The sequence below is a fragment of the Manis javanica genome, chromosome 15 (assembly GCF_040802235.1).
Source record: "Manis javanica isolate MJ-LG chromosome 15, MJ_LKY, whole genome shotgun sequence".
NCBI lineage: Eukaryota > Metazoa > Chordata > Mammalia > Pholidota > Manidae > Manis > Manis javanica.
The window spans coordinates 25,429,105-25,445,888 of NC_133170.1; the positions used below are offsets into that span (position 1 = coordinate 25,429,105).

Here is a 16,784-nt window from a genome sequence, read left to right on the forward strand (position 1 = left end):
TTCGGAGGAGCAAGGGAATTGCGGGGGCTGGAGAGGAAGCAGGGGTGGGAAATAAGAGGGACCTTGGCAGGATGGAAAAGCTAGAAGCCCGGGGGTGGGGAAGGGCGACGTCAACGGAGCCCCAAGGGTGGGGAGCCAAGGAAGAGCAGTATTCGTGTCACACACAACACCCCAACGCCCTCCCCACTCCCGCCGCCCCCACCAACTCTGAACTAACCTCTGTTCCGGCCCCCGTTCCATCAGCACGTCCCTGCTGTGTTCCTCCTGGGGACCCTGAAGTAAAGCCCAGAGCCTGAACCTGAAATCCTGCATTTCAGTTCCCAGCCCTGGGTCTGGAGGACAGCACGGGGTGATCAGCAGAGGGTGGAAAAGGTTCTGGGGCTGAAGGAAGGGTGAAATACTTGTGCACCACCCCTTCCCCAACACACACCTCTCCCCATATCTTGACAGCTCACACCACCAGGTGGGAGTTTTCCCACTGCCTGCCCGCCCTGCCTCTCTCTCCCTGATTTTCCCACCTTCAACCATGATGAAGCAGCCCAGTTGATTCTGAGGCTGGAGAAGTAGGTTGGTTTGGGGGCTGCGGCTGGAGGTGGGCACACAGTAACTTAGGCAGCCCACCACCACCGCGAGAATGCATCTGGTAAGCACGGGCTGTCACAAGACTGGGACTAGGGGTGATGCTATCAGTGACTCCAGAAGAGTCAACAAACTTCCCCCTCACCCCTCCGCTTCGGGCTGCGAACTCAACACCTCCTCGGGCTGACAGCCCCCTCTGTGCTTGGGAAGAGCAGCTTCTCTGCCTCCCTGCTAACGGCCCTATAGGACCAAGAGTCCAGAGCGTAAGAGCTGGGGCCCCAGCTCAGCAAGGCGGACGGAGAGAGCAGTGGGGCCAGCGCTACAGGGTTTTCCTCACCACGGCTCCCAGCCAGATGGCTCTCCTCCTCAGACCTTTCAGGGTCCCTGACTCAGTCCTAGGTCCTTAGGACACTGTTAGAACTCATCCCTGGGTGAGCCTGGAAGGGCCCCCCTCCACCCAGCGAGACCAGCTCCCTCCCAGGGGAGACTGCCCCTCAGAGCTCAGGACCATTCCTGCAGAGGCACTGAAGGCCAAAACTGACCTTCTGAAAGGCTCAAGCTTTGGATGACTGACAGCCCCCAGATCCTGCTCTAGGTTCCTTCCTTAGGAAACGCCAAGGTCAGGCACAACCATGCCAGGTCCCTGCCCCTCCCTTATGCTGCAGACACCAGCCCCAGATTCACCGTGGGCAGCAGGAGGAAGCCTGGTCAGAACTCTTATTGCAACAGGGCCCCAGATCTATAAAATCCCTGGTGAGCGTAGACCTTTAGACAGCCTGTCCGAGTACTCTGCATGGAGGCCGGCCTGGAGTCTCTGCCTTACCTGCTGGACAGCACACCCTCCCTCCTCACCCATCCCCTATAGCCTCCTGAAATCCTGACTTCCACCTCAGCCGGGGCAGACAATGCCTCCCAACCTCACCGGCTACTACCGCTTTGTCTCGCAGAAGAACCTGGAGGACTACCTGCAAGCCCTAAGTAACGGCCTCACCCTCCCCGGCCCCCTCCCTCCCTCCCTCTCCCTGCCCGCATCTCCGTCCCACTGAGAAGAGAAAGCTGGGGCTGGATGCTGTGGAGAGGCTCCAGCACTGGGGATCCATTTCTAGCCAGGGGCACGGCTAGGAGGGGTAAACCCACAGGCCCTGACCCAGCTGCAGGAAAGCTCGGAGCCCTGAGGTGCTGCTGTGGGTGGGGTGGCCCCTAGCTGGCTGGCAGGACCCCTGCTAAGACTCCATGCCCGCAGACATCGGCCTGGCGCTGAGGAAGATAGTGCTGCTGCTCAAGCCAGACAAGGAGATTGACCATCAGGGCAACCACATGACGGTGAAGATGCTCAGCACCTTCCGCAACTACGTTCTGAAATTTGAGGTGGGAGTTGAGTTTGAGGAGGATCTACGGATCGTGGATGGACGCAAGTGCCAAGTACGTGTTCTCAGGCTTAGGGAAGGGACGTGGATGAGCAGGGAGGTGCCTCAACAATTGGGGGCAAAACAAAGTAACCTCCCCCAGCCAGAGCCAGGGAAGGTGACCAGATGACAGGCTGCAGGCTCCCCAGGATAACAGGCTCCTTCCTGGTGTTGCCCCAACCCACTCTCTCCTCCTCCTTCCCTGGCCCCTCTTATCACCGGCTGAAAGGACAGAAAGAGCAGGTCATCCTCAGACCAATAAGCACATATTTGCTCACCTTCTAGCCTGTGACACTGTTGGTCACCCCAGAGTCTCTTTTCCTGTTGCCTCTGTAACTGCCTCCCCTTTCTTTGTGTTTCCTACGTATTCCCTTTGGTCTCCTTTACAGACTGTAGTTTCCCAATTAATCCCTTAAACTGGGGTTCCCCCTCCCCATACTCTGTTCTTGACTGTCTCTCATCTGTACACCGTCCATGGCTAAATCATCCACACCTATGCTTTCAACTACCATATATAAACTTCCCTTGACATATATTCTCCAGCCAGAGATACCTCCTGAGCTCCAGGGTGAAGTTTTCAGCTGCCTGCACAGTTTCATCCGCATACCCCAAGGTCAAACCCAAGTTCATTACCTTTCTACGCAAACCTATGCCTGCTTTCATATTTACAGTCTCTATTAATAGCAATAACAGGCCAGACCACAGACCTGGGAGTCACAATTAATATCTTGTGTTCCCTTACTTCTGTGTCCCCAACACGCACACACACACACACACACACACACACGCACATATCTAATTGATCAAGAAGTCTTTATAACTTTTCTGCCCTATATGTAGTCCAATTAAGTATCTACTAACCATATATAGCTCTAGAACACTTGAAATGTAACTAGTTCAAATTGAGATGTACTATAAGTTTAAAATACACACTGGATTTTTAAGACACAACAAAAAATAATGTAAAATCTCTCAGAAATTGTTATATTAATTACATGTTGAAATTATAATATATTAGATATTTTATGTTAAATAAAATATATTACTAAAATTAATTTCACCTGTGTTTTTTTTACTTTTCTAATGTGGCTACTAGAAATCTTTCAATTACATATGTGGCTAGCATTTATGAGCCATTATATTTCCACTGAACATCGCTGATCCTTGCCAGTCTTTCTCTCTTAATTTAGGCCCTCATTTTTCACCTGGTGCCCAACACTGGCCTCCAGTCTTAATCCTCCTCTAATCCACCCGACATACTGGAGCCAAAGGATCTATCTAAAATGAAAAGTGACTGTATCATTCCCTGACTGATACCCTTTCAGTGATAATCTGTTACATTCCAGATAAGGTCCATGGCATACAAGGGTCTTGACCACGTACACTCTAGGTTAGAGCTCCTCTCAACTATTTGGCCTTTTTATTTACTTCTATGCTGTTTCTTCCTTGCTAGGTATTTCCCATGACCCCCAACTAATTAACACCTCTGTTCCTTGGCTCTTCCCTCCCCTCTCCTGCCCCCACCTCCCTTGCCTGGTACAGATCCCTGCTTACTGCTCTATCTGATCAAGATTCTGAGCTCCTTGTTCAGGAAGACCTCTCCTATGGGAGGATTCAATAAATGTGGGTTGGAATGCCCAGGCCCAGCCAGCTGTGATTCAGGGAACCTCCTCCTTCATTCCCAGGGACACTTCAGCTGTCCTTGAAATGAGAAAGAAGAGAGAAGAAATTCCCTGATGGGAGCCCCAACCAGTCTCTCTTCTTTCCAAAAGACCCCTCCAGCTCAACTGGAGGTATCCAGGGGACACAATCTCCACTCTGCAGCACACACATACCAGTTTTACCCCTGGTTGTCCTCTCCACCTGCTCCACCCCAGTGATCACTGGAGACAAACTGTGGGTTCCCCAAGGAGATTTCAGAATTGGGAAATGTCAGGCTGCTGAATGGGAGCAGGCCTCTTGCTCAGAAGGAAGGGGTTGGAGCAACACAGTTTCTGGGCGGCAGCCCAGCCAGAATGAGTCGGATGCCTTTTGGGTGTCCTGCCCCCCCCCCATCTTCCTTAATTCCTGCTTTCCCTGTAGACCATAGTAACCTGGGAGACAGAGCAGCTGGTATGTGTGCAGAAAGGGGAGGTCCCCAACCGAGGCTGGAGACACTGGCTGGAGGGAGAGAAGTTGTATCTGGTAAGCTGGGTGAGGGCATGCAGATGACCCGTCTGGGAGGGGGGCCTCGAGGCAGGATTCATCCCCTTGCCCAAATCAAATCAGTGCTCCAGCCCCTGCCCTGCAACTGAGGAAGGAAAAACAAGCACTGGGAGGAGTGGCAAGAGGGAGAAAGAGAGGGGCCCAGGTGGCCCGGGCTGCAAGTCAGATGAGTGGATGTAAGTCACAGCTGGAGACATGGAGATGCAGCTGCTTCACATTCCCTGTCCCAGCTACCTCCCTGCCTCTGGGGTGAGGCACTGAAGGTTTAGAGCAATAATACCATGCCCCATACATCAAATGTCCTAGATGGTGTACCCTGGAAGGTTCACTGGAGGTCAAGGCTTAAATTTTAAGAAAGGAGCCCCAGCTGGCAAGAACCTTCTCTCGCCTCATCGTTCCTCCTCTGTTCGCAGCAGCTGACAGCCAGGGATGCAGTGTGCGAGCAGGTCTTCAGGAAGCTCAAGTAGCCAGAGAGGATCTGGGCCCCTCCAAACCATGCCAGGCCTCCTCTTGCTTGTGCCCCTTCAAGCCCCGATTGTCCCAGGTCAGCAGTCCCCTTCTCAGGCCACTCACACACCCTCTGGGTCCTTCCTCCCCACTCCACATGTTAATCTGTAACCGCAGCCCCCAGGCCAAAGTCCTTTCTCACACTGCACTGTCTACTGGTGATGTCGCATCCAGTTTAAGGTCTGGCCTCCTGGATGAAAGACACAAGGCAAGGGGAAACGCCCCTGACAATGAGTGGTCGTGGTCACAACTCTCCTTGGTTCATTTGGCCTCTTTTTCCCATCGGCTTCAAGCATTTGGGGACTAGTGAAAACTCTCCTGGTGGACCTTTTGTAAACTGTGCCTGGGGTTCTGGGATTTAAACAGGAGCTGCTGGTAGTCTTTTTGTCCATTTCCTTGTCCTTTTTCTCCATAAAGCCTCCTGTGCTGGAGAGAACAAGGCCCAAGGCAGGCCCACCCACCCAGAGTTCAATAGACCAGGTGTCCCCACATCTGAAGAACACTGGCTACCTCACATTTCCATCCTACATGCTGGGGAAAGACAGAAGGGCCAGGGCAAGACCCCCGTCCAGCCCTGGGGGAGGCTGGAAGCATCTAAATAGTGACCTGGCCTCCCTGTGGGCTTTGAGAAGGACAGGCAGTGAGAAGGCCAGAAAAGACTGGAGAAGGAAGCAGATGGAAGATCAAGGGCTACAAAGATGAGGGACAGGGGGTGTGAAGACAACAGCAGGGAGAAGACAGACAGATTTGGCTACAGTGACCCTCTGCCTAAATGCCAGAAAGGTTGGAGACAGGGGAGAACCAAGGACAGTGAGGCCTCTCCCTGAGGGTCCCAGAACCACTGCCCTGGAAAACAGCCCAGAAGGGTGGGGCCTGTTCAGGGTCAGGGCCTCTGGCTGCCTCCGTCCCTCCCCTATCTCCCTGGGCCCTTGGTTCTTTCATAAATAAAAGTCCTGAGGGGCAAGAGTCAGAGAGAAGGGAGCTCAGTTGGAGGGGGGCGGAGGTCAGAGGGGTGGAAATAGGGGAGGGAGTATGGGTAAGTCCCTGCCTGTGCTCAATAGATGAACACCCCTCCCCTCCTGAATGGCTAAGCCCCCTACACACATTCAGGACAGACACTGGGGCTCTGGCCAAGAACTGGGCTTGCACCACTGATCCTGCCGCACACCCTGGAATGAATCTGGAAAAGAAAGAAAAGAACTTAGAGTGGGAGTGAATAGTTTGTTCCCTGCCCATGCCCAGCTTCTCTGCAGATGTCTGTAGCAGAGTGGGGAGCAGAGAGCCCTCCTCTGGACAGAGCCCCCCAGCAGAAGCACCAGGGGCTGCCGGATCCTGCCTTGACCCTTTCCAAGACACAGCAAAACAGAAGGGGATGCTCCATGTATATTCATTGCTTAAGTCCCCACTCTGAGTTCACAGTGCATGTCCTGGCCTCTCCCCACAGGACTGTCCTCTGCGCTCTTCATGTCAGGCCAGCACCCTCACTGGAGTCTTGCCTGAGGGCCTGACCCAGGAGCTTACAGGCCTCTGTGGTGACCGTCAGGCCCTCACTAAAGCAGCCTCAATCCCCCAAAACTCCTGTGCCATGAGCATCGACACCATCCACACTGCAGGTCCACCTCATGCACTGGACACCCACCCCCCACCGCAGGAGCCAAAATCCAACAGGAGGCCTGGATTTCCAGAATGGGCAGCTTCAGAGGCATCTCCAAGAGGGTGTGGGAGCCCCACCTACTGAGACTGTGGAAGCCCGGCCACTGTTTCCCCTGTGGGCAGCAGGGGGCGCTGCTCACTGCCATGGGAGCCAGAGATCCCGCAAGGTTCATCTTCTCAACACACACACACACACACGCACATACACCAACACCTAACCAACATACTCACCTTGACAAGATGCATACCTCTCATTCAAATCAGGCTGCTCCATCTGGAAGAGATGGCCACCAGGCATCCTAGTGAAGAAGGCAGGGGAGAACAACCGTAGAGGATGGTGTCCCACCCCAGCCCTTCCTGGGCACACAGGGCTGTGGAACCCAGGACCAACTCTGACTTTGCTCACCCTGGAGATGATCAGGAATCCAAAATGTTTATTCCACGAAAGATGGAATAACTGCACCTGCTGAGCCAGCCCCATTCCACATCCCTACCCATGCCCCTTGGGCAGGCCCAGATGGCACTACATGTTCACAAGCAACCTTCCAGCCTAAACTCCAAAGGATCCTTTAGCCTTGATCCTGTAGGTCAGTCCAGATCGAAGCTGCCCAACAGTGGACTGGACAGAAGCAGGTATGTGCCTGCTGAGTCAGTGGACTGTGTTCTGTCCACATTCTGCATTCTAGTTGGGGGCCCAGAGGAGGCAGAAGGGGCAAAGTCTAGCACCAAATGCCCCCTCTGCTCAGCCACTGTCTCACACGGCCCCACCCCATGTGCCCAGACCTGCATGATGAAAGGAAGCTCAGGCAAGGTAGGCAATTCCTTGACCCTAAAGCACAAAGGCCACCCCAGCCAGGAGTCAGATCCTGTAATGTGCTTGGATCCCTATTGGCAGTGAGGGACCCTTAGAAGCCACTGCAAATCCTAGGATCCCAAGAGAGAGCAGAGGCCTGGCCACGCTGGCCCCTTCCCTGACCCAAATGCCATCCTTAAGCAGCAAGGACCAGTCAGATCCAGGCCTATGTTCCCAAAGGTCAGTACAAGACCAGTGGTCCATAATGTGGGTGGGGATGGAGATGAGGGTGGAGGCCTGCACCCCTTCCCTGCCTGCTCTTCCAAAGACCCTTCCTCCACTGCAGCTTCCTGCCCAGCCTGGGACCACCTCCCATACACAACCTGGCTCTCTAGGTGTTTTCCCCAACTGCCCTCCATCCTAACCCCCTCAGTCATGAAGAACCCAGGCCATCAGGGTCCCCAGGGCCTGACCTGGAGGCATCCCAGGGCTGTGTCCGTGATTACAGAATCAGGTGAGGATGGGGAGACCATGTAGGTATAGCAGGAGGTGAAAGGGAAGTGGGTGATGGGACTTGGTGGGACTCTGATAAGCCGACCTGGGCTTGCATGGAAGAAAGAGAGAAAAGAAACAAAGATGGTAGCCCAGGCCCCTTGGGCCAGGGGTACCAGCAGCAACCATGCTAACCAGGGGCCAGAATCAGCACACTCCAGGCCCTCGTCCTCCCCTAAATCTCAGCTAACAGGATGGCCCTTGGCCAGCTTATGCTCCATCCTGAACACCCACTCTCACCAAGGCCATTTAGGTTCCAGAGCCTGAAATGGAGCTGACCTCCCACACTCCCCAGCAAGAACAAGAGGACCTCTGTTTTCTCAAGGACTACTGGACCACCATCAGCTGGGGTGAGGCTCCTGTGTCCCCACACCCACCCAGTCCCAAGGCTCACTTCCCTCTGGCCTCACTTTTGTTCTGGCCACTAGGGAGGAGGCAGCTCTAGGAGCCTCTGTTCTGCCCCCATGAACAGTGCCCAGGCACTGGGTCACCCCCAGCAGCATAGCCAGCATGATCCATTGGGATCATGGATCAATCTTAATTCAGAAGTTCTAAAATGGCAGCTAAAATTGGGAAGGAGTGTTACACAGCGGTCAGGTGAGGCCACCCTGGTGCCACACTGCTAGCTTACTAGCAACCCTGGTGTCCCACTACTCAGCCTTCAGTAAATTAGCCTCATGTGCTGGTCATACAAGGCAGTACCAAGAGGACTTCCTTCCTCATGGGAATTTTTTGAAGATTCCGTGAAAATCACTCAGCAGAGTGCCCGGAAGAGAATAAGCACTGAGGAATGTTAGCTATTCCTGCTCTTACTGCCTCCTACCTCTTCACCTGATGATGGAAATTCTCTTAACTGGAAGCAAATCCTTGTGTTCTATAGTCAGGGATAAGGCATCACTACCAGTGCCTCTGAGATTGCACAGTGGCTAATATTCACACCAAAGTGTGAATGACTGACGCCAGAGACTCAGAGCCAGTACGGCTCTCACCTTGGCTGTGCAGGCAGGTACGGCGTCTGGGGGACGGTGAAGGAGGGGGGTTGTTGCCCCTCCCGGGCTCCAGACCAGAACCCCTCACCCACTGAGGACAGGTGCCAGCCCGCACTGCCCTGCCCTGCAGAGCCCCCCACCCAGATCTGGATGGCTCTTCAGTGCCTGCCGGCCAGCCTACAAGCTTCAAAGCAACAGCCCTCTTGCCTCCCTGCCAGCCAAAAGGGAGGCTTCAGCGCAGGACACAGGGGCAGTTGGGGAGACAGGCCCCACTCTCACCTGCGGGTCCCTCAGGGGCCCCGCCCCCACGGTATACATTGAAGCCACACCCTTCAAGGGGCTGAGCCCCCAGGCAGGGGCTCTGCCCAGGCCAGGACCCCTCTGTGATCACTTCCCCCACCCTCCTGGCTCCTCACCCCCCATCCCCACAGATGCGCGAACCAGCCAGCGGCCTCCACCTGCCCTGTGGATTGCTCTCACTCTCCTCTTGCCTGAGAGGCCCCCACCCTCCTGCCTCTGATCCCCTGCAGCATGTCCCCTGTCATCTTTCTGCATTACTGACACTCCAGGATCCCTCCTTCAGGCCTCAGTTTGGGCCTCAACAGCCCTGCTTGCCCATTGGTGAGCCGGCAGGTGGGCAAGGAGGGGCAGAGAGCTGCCCCAGGGTCCCTGTCACTCCCTCACTGGGTGATCTTGAGCAAATCATGTCACATCTGTGTGCCTTTGATGCCTCACAAGGTGCTTCCCCACCACTCATTTCTTACTGAGTGGCACAGATGGGACAAGGGTGCATCTTATTTGAATAAGGGTTTATTAAAGTCTTGGAGGAAACAAAAGGGAAATAGAACAGAGAGTAATACACAGGTCAACTATCTGGGGTTCAGGTGCAGCCTTCCCTGCCATGAACTCGTTATTGTGAACGGAAGCGATGGTGCAGGACCCAGCAGAACAGCCTAGCTATTAGCAAGCATGGCACATACACAGTGTGTTTAAAGAGTCCTTCACTAAAGGACTTTATTTCAGACTTGAAAGTCCACACAAAGCCCACTGGGTGTGGGAGATTCGAACCTGCAGTCTCCAGCCTCTGAACCTGTCAGTCTGGATAATCTGCTGGTGTGGGACCATAGCCCTCGATTCTCAAGACTCACACTAAGGAGACCTTCCCTGAGACTGGAAACAGCTTTCTTTCTAGGGCTTCTCCTTCCTGCCCTCTCTCTCTCCTTTTGAACAGCTTCATGGTCCTTTTTAACCCATTGTTATTCTCCCAAAGCCCCACCCCTTGTGTTTGGTCTCCTGTTGGTCGTGCTTTGATCTGCATCCTCCTATTTGATGCTTGCAGGGGATGCATCTTAAGGTGAAAGAGGAAAGGGTCAGAGTCCCTAAATGCACTCCCTTCGAGTTAATACAGCTGAATTACAACTATACGGAGCAAAATTAACATGCTGCTAACTGATCTTCTGCGGTTATTGAACTAAGATAACACATCTACTTCCGCGATAGCCAGCCTCCAAGATGGCTCCCGGGTCCCCGCTTCCCGGCGTTCCCATCCTGCGGCCCCCTCCCACACTGTGGCGGGTGGTCTGTGAGACCCACAGAATACCGCAGCAGTGATACCGTGTTCCTTCAAGGCTAGATTATAAAAGACCGCTGGGATCTTCTGTACAGCATTGTGCCCAGAGTTAACAGCACATTATACACTTAAGAACATGTTTAGAGGGTTAAATCTCCTGTCAAGTGTTCTTACCACAATAAATTTCTTTTTAATTTAAGACAAAAGGTAATAGACAAATTCTGTGAACAGCAGAGTAGTGGAGTCCTGAAGACCAGCAGCAATAAGGGGAGGTGGTACCCAGATGTGCATGGCAGGGGAGAGCCCCACCTGCACTGTCAGGATCCTCATGGAGTAAGGCATCCCTGGGGTCCGCCCCAGCCCTCCAGGCCCAGCACAGCGATCCTGGAGCCAGGGGTTGCTTTGCTGAAAAGAGGAAGAAGGGAAAAGAGAAACGCGGGTGGGCGCAGGCTGTGTGCAGAGGCCCTCTAATCCATGACCGGAAAGGGGAGGACAGCAGAAAGGTATTTCAGCGGCTTTCTGTTCGGCTGGGCCTCCCCAACAGTTAGAGATCACAGTCCCCCAGCCTGCCACACAGTACCTGCTGCTGTCACGCAGAGAAGCAGAACACTCACCAGGCCCAGATCTAACCCCAGTGCCAGAAGGGCTATTACCAAGTGAAGACCAGAGAGGGTAGGGGCCAAGGCCCCAGGGGAGGACCAGCCACACCCTCTCAACGACCCCTTCCATTCACGGGCCTGCTCTCCCCAACAAAAGGTAAGGTACCCAATAGGTAGTAGCAGCATCACATGACAGGGGCCAGCACTGGCAGTAGAGAACAGTAAACGGGGCAGGGCTAGAGAGCTGGGGTGGACTTGACTGCCACACCCTGGCTCAGGACAAGAGGCAGGAGGCTTAGGCTCCCTGTCTGGAACTGTCCACCTCCATTGCCAACCCCAGCTCCTGGCCCACCTGCCTGCCACATGCCTTCATCCTCCCTGGGCACCTTCCTTGAAAACTCCACTACCTGCTGCATACCTTCCCTCTCTGGCACACCCCAGGAGCTCACCCCACAGATGCAGGTGGGCACCATCATGTGCCAGGCCCTGCACTCAGTCCTGGGGATATTGAAACCCATAGCACAGTCTCTCCCTCAAGGAGCTCAGGCTTGTGAGAAAGATAGTCAAGTGAACAGGTGATTTGTTATATGTCGAGTTAAGTGCTAGCATGCTGATAAGCACAGGAAAGTAATCTAACCTGAGTCAAGGAGGGCTTCCCAGAGGAGGGGACACATAAGAAGTAATAATAATGGTAGACATCCATGGCATGGTTACTACATACAGGGCATTTACTTCTCATCTCATTTGCTCCTCTCTAGAATCCTGTGTCGTATTATTATTTTCATTCTACAGGTAAGAAAATTAGATTGTCCAGATTCTCCAGAGGAACAGATATATATATACATACACTTGCATATATATATAGAAAGAGATTTATTATAAGGTATTGGCTCAAGCAATTATGGAGTCTGAGAAGTCTGCCATCTGTGAGCTAGAGAGCCAGGAATGTCGCCATGTAATTCTACTCCAAGTGCTAAAGCCTGAATGAGGGGAGCCAATGGTATAAATCCCAGTTCTAGGTCAGAAGATCCATGTCCCAGCTAATCCTCCCTTCCTCTGCCTTTTTTTCCATTTGGACCCTCAGTGGACTGGGTGACACCCACCCACACTGGGGAGGTTCTTCTGCCAGTTCAAATGCTAATCTCTTCCGGAAACACTCTCTCATGGCCATCCCTGGGCCTAGTCAAGTTGCCTTGCAAAATTAACCATCACAGATACTGAGGAACAGAGAGTTTAAGTAACTTGCCAAAGGTCATTTAACAAATAAAAGGAAGAAGCAGAAAAAACAAAAAAGGCAGAGCCAGGATTTGAACACAAACAGATTGGCTGTAGAGGAGCCGGACCAAGGTTCTCAATGTCAGCCCTGTGGACATTTTAAGCCAGATAATTTTTGGTTGTGGGAGGTGCTGTCTTATGATTGTAGAATGTTTAGCAGCATCTCTTGCCTCTATCTACTAGTTGCCAAATAGCATCCCCCTAGCTGTGAAAATCAAAAATCTCTGGATATTGTCAAATATCCCCTGGGGAGCACAACTGCTCCTAGTTGAAAACCACTGATCTAACCATTTTGCTCTTTTCCCTCACTAAGCAAGTAGTGATATTGAGTGGTTGCCAAATGCAGGCAGTCTCCCAAGGAATTTTGATTATTAACACATCTAATCCTTACCACAGCCTTTTTGTGGTTAGCACCACTGTCCTCATCCTTCTGCAGATGAAGATGTTTAAAGGCACATGGTCTCAAAGCTTCTACAAGGCTCTCTCTGTATTTGAACCTGGTGAATCTGGCTTAGGAGTCCAGCCCCCCTTAACCCCTATATTATACTAACTTTTGGTCTTTGATGACTGAAGAACATGGAATTGGTCAGGGAGTCACATGTGCAAATGCAAGACAATGTTTGGGAAACTGTAAGATCATCAGTGTGGCTAGGACATGTATGGGGGGGGGGGCCAGCACAGAGCCCCAATTATGAATGAAGAGTGAGCCATAAGACTGGTAGCTTGGCCTTTATCTTGCAGATCAGATGGCACAGCCATTGAAAGCTTTAAGCTGGGGAGGGCCATGAAGGCTTGGTACTTTAAACAGATAGCTGACAGGTGGACCGGAGGAGCAAGATGAGGACTGACATCCCTTTGGAGTTTATTTAGCCTCTGCCCACATACACTTAACATATGGAAGTCAAGCGCTGACTTGCAAACCTGTGATGACTCGGAGATAGCAGAGCGTGCAGGACAGATCCAACTCTCCTTAGAGTCATTCTTATCCTAAATCCCTGGTTGGTGGGCATCTCCACTTGAAGGACAGAAGCCCAGGATCCCAGCCCAGCTCACTCGGCTCCTCAGCGCCCTCTGCTGTCCACTTCTCTCCTGAATCTCTCTCCTCACCTATGGGAGACATAGAAGCCCCGTGCGTCCTGACCCAGGGCAAGATGTCTAAGACAGGAAACCCTGGCTATCACAGAAGTAGAGGCAGACCCCCTCAATCTCGCATGACTGTTTGGATTCCGAGAGCACAAACTCTTCTCTAAATGCTGGGGTCAAGTGAGCCCAGCCCAGTCCCCACAAAGGTCCTTCCCCATCAGGACAGCAGGTGGCAGCAGCGACATTAAATTCAACAGTAAAATCCAAACTTTCTGCACGTCCTGCACTCACGCCATGTACTCCATCCCCCACGATAACTTCAAAGACTGTCCCCTCTCCCTGATCTGTCCTTTGCCCCTTCTCAGTTAATAAGTAGCAACCCTCAGTGGGCCCAGAAGCAGGCTCAGAAGGTGAGAGAACTGGAGATGCAGAGGAGAGTTGGGACAGTGGGATGTCCATTTGTCTTTAGACATAAGCTCCCTGAGGTTGAAAGGACCTGCGCCTGAGCTAAGCTTATATCCAAGGGCAAAGGTTCCTCCTTAATCACGTGGATTAAAGCTGCCCCCAGACCCAGGGTCTAGCATCATCTTCGGGACCCCTGGCCTCATCCTTGTAATCTTATCTGGCTTAGAAAGAGCCGTCTGGTCATAATTATAATTATAAAGTAAATGTATTTAAAATGATCATTATTAAAGTGATTTAATAGCACTACCGACATTTCACTAGACAGAGAAGTGTGTTCTCAGCCATCCACAACCCTGTATTCTAATCCAGTCACAGTTGTTTTAGATTGTCTTTGTGGACATTTTCTATTTTGCAAACGTACTGAACCTACAGGTTGCAGCTTGCTTCTCCTTTTCCTCTTACCTGTCTGGGGGCCTACACACAGAGCAGACACAGCTCGTGCTCTCGAGGGGTTCCCATGGGCAAGGGGGACAAAACAGATGATTGAAGGGCTGGAAATAACCAGTTTTAGTTTTGAAAGTCTTGTGTCCCGGGAAACCTCTTGGACCCAGACAAGCCAGACAATTTCTAACAGGTCACCCTATTAGAAAGAAGTCCCAAATTAAACCAGCTCAGAATTCCATTTTAATTTACTTTATACGTTGGCCTTTTAGCTGTAACTCTTTGCCTTTCTTTGTTTAATTTGTTTTATTTTATTTTTAGGGGTTACCCAGAGGCAGCTGGTCTCAAACGTTGAGAACTTCTCAAAAATTGAGAACCCCAAAGAGCTTCTGTTTATATAGGTTATATCTGTTCATATTCACTGTATTGGAAATTAAAGCTGAGAATATTTTAAAACACAGGCCACACAGCACGGAAGTTGGTTGTCAGGGGATGTCACACCTCATGTGGCCTCTGGTAACTCCATGGTACACTCTTAAGAGAAAGAGAGAAAAGCAAATAACAGTTTAGTGTTGTTATGAAAATAATCTTGACCTCACAACCCCCATGCAAGGGCCCCAAGGACCCCAGGGTAAGGACCTAACAGTCTTGCTAGACCTCCCAGAGTCACACAGAGAGACCAACAATGAGGGGAGACAGAAGTGCATCTACCTGGAGATTTATTTCTTCAAATAAAGTAAATCAGGGTAAGTGAAAATAAATGCAAAAGTCACCAGTACTGTTAGGGCTGATAGTGTGTGATGAAAGAGTAGATCCATGGTCAGAGAGACGACACAATACTGGGCCCCAGAGCCCTGTAATCCAGGGGCTGGCTCGGCCACTCTTCCTCCTGGGCAGACCCCTGGGGCAGTTCCAGCAGGTCCTGGCTTTTCACCAGCAAGTGTCAGTAGGCTTCCTCTCCCGGGGCCCCATACCTCCTTCTTCTGCCACAATTGGCAAGAAGTGGCCCAGGCTGGACTGCTGAGCCAAGCAGGCTGCACTCAGCCACCTTACATGCTCAGACATCCAGTGAGAAGGTAGGGCCTCTGGCATCAGCTGTATCTCCAGCTCCAGGTGTCCAACTCAGGGCGGGCAGGACAGTGCAGACCAGGACCTGAGGAGTCGTCCACGGAGGCGAATTCTACTTGCCTTCACCAACCTCCCTCTCTCCGCCCCTCATTTCGAAGAGGTCGGTCCCGGTGCCTCCACATGGCCACGGCTCCTTCTACCAGAGCTCAGGGCCCAGAAAGGAATGGCAGTGATAACAGACTATCAGGGGCTGGGAATGATTGGTGGAGAACCAGGAGCCTAAAGAAATTAGAATAATATTTGAAATAGAGAAGTTAAAGCAAATAGACAGCTGGCATGTCCCCCACAGAACTTTCCTTCAGCTTCTCCTTCAAGTTAAGTCTGGGTGTCGGTAGGTAAGACATCTTCCTGGCCTCAGAGATATAAAGCGTCAATTGAGATAAAGACCACCTCCAAGATTTCAGTTCTCCCTGAGCCAGACAGCAAGTGGTGTCTACACTACAGATTTTTTAACGGTCATACTGACAATTACTCTATTTCCAGTAACTTTCTGCTCCTCCTGTCCTGGAGCCTTCCCCAGCCACAGCCCTGTTGCCCAGGTTGGGCCAAGCCCTCTCACTTGCCCTGGAGTGAAAAGACCTGTCTCCCCAATTACAGATGAAAAATGTAAGATGTCCCATATTCCACTGGTTAACTTTCTCTTTTCTTTTGTACCTTTTAAGCTTCTCAGGCCTGCCTTTCTTTCCCTCTAAATACTCCATAATGAAATTCTGGTGCTTGGCTTTAAAAAGCAAGCCCCACAGAAGCTAACGAAACAGATCTCAGCAAAATGAGGAGAAAGCATGTTCCCTCTTATCCTAGAGTTGCAGAAAATCAGACATGGTTGTTCTTCAGAGAGCAGACCTGACAAAGTGGTGAATCAGGAACATTCCGTCTCACTGGTGTGAAAATAGATAATCCTGTTCTTGTTACATTCATATCATCTTTGGAAGTGTAATTTGTACAAAGCAATCTTTTTAGACATTCAGGCTTCAGAGATGACGGCTGTATGGTAAGTGCAATGTAATCTATGAACCTTCAAAGTCTACAGCTCTGGTTGGCTTTTGGTAACTTTACTCTGAAAACAATATTTAAACTAACCTCTTCAATTTCCAAAAGACGTAAGTACTTGTGAGATTGTTTGTTAGACCCAGAGAATACCTTTGGGACTCTCCTCTCCCCTTTTCAAACATAAAGGTAAAATCCCATTACTCTGTTTGATTCATTTTGCAAAGAGTTTAAGAGTCTGTGATTATTTGAATTAACTGGAGGAATTCCTGCCCTGTGATCTACCAGGAAAAAGAGGAATCAGCCTTGTGGGAAAAGCTAAAAAAAAAAAAAGGAAAGAGGGTGAGGCTGTAAAACGCTGAGTTCAATTCACTTGAGAGCATTTGGCATTTGTGGGTTGCCTGTAGCACCCCTTCCCCAGGCGTGATCACATGCTCTGACCATGATATTTGGGGTCCTCATCTCCACTGTGCTATTACTCAAGAGACAATGAAAATTCCCAAGCCCAACTCTACCTTGCCAGGCCAGAGCCTCCCCAGGAAGATGGAGCAACATAATGCTCAGAGGAGAGGACGCTGTTGGAGCTGAAGCTTGCATCAAGGAAGAGGAGGA

General features: G+C 51.5%; 1 protein-coding gene and 1 long non-coding RNA gene across 2 annotated transcripts; one reads left to right on the top strand and one right to left on the bottom strand.

The window, feature by feature from the left end:
- Nucleotides 1–222: 222 nt before the first annotated feature.
- Nucleotides 223–4,657, top strand: RBP5 (retinol binding protein 5). Its single transcript, XM_017642028.3, has 4 exons — nt 223–1,557; nt 1,823–2,001; nt 4,068–4,169; nt 4,604–4,657. The coding sequence occupies exons 1-4, from the start codon at nt 1,485–1,487 to the stop codon at nt 4,655–4,657; spliced, it is 408 nt and encodes a 135-aa protein (XP_017497517.1). The 5' UTR covers nt 223–1,484.
- A 1,140-nt stretch (nt 4,658–5,797) lies between these two features.
- Nucleotides 5,798–6,957, bottom strand: LOC108384833 (uncharacterized). Its single transcript, XR_001850138.2, has 3 exons — nt 6,757–6,957; nt 6,582–6,649; nt 5,798–5,877 (listed from the first exon to the last, which is right to left on the bottom strand). It is a non-coding gene; the product is annotated as an uncharacterized lncRNA (long non-coding RNA).
- Between the last annotated feature and the right edge of the window lie 9,827 nt (nt 6,958–16,784).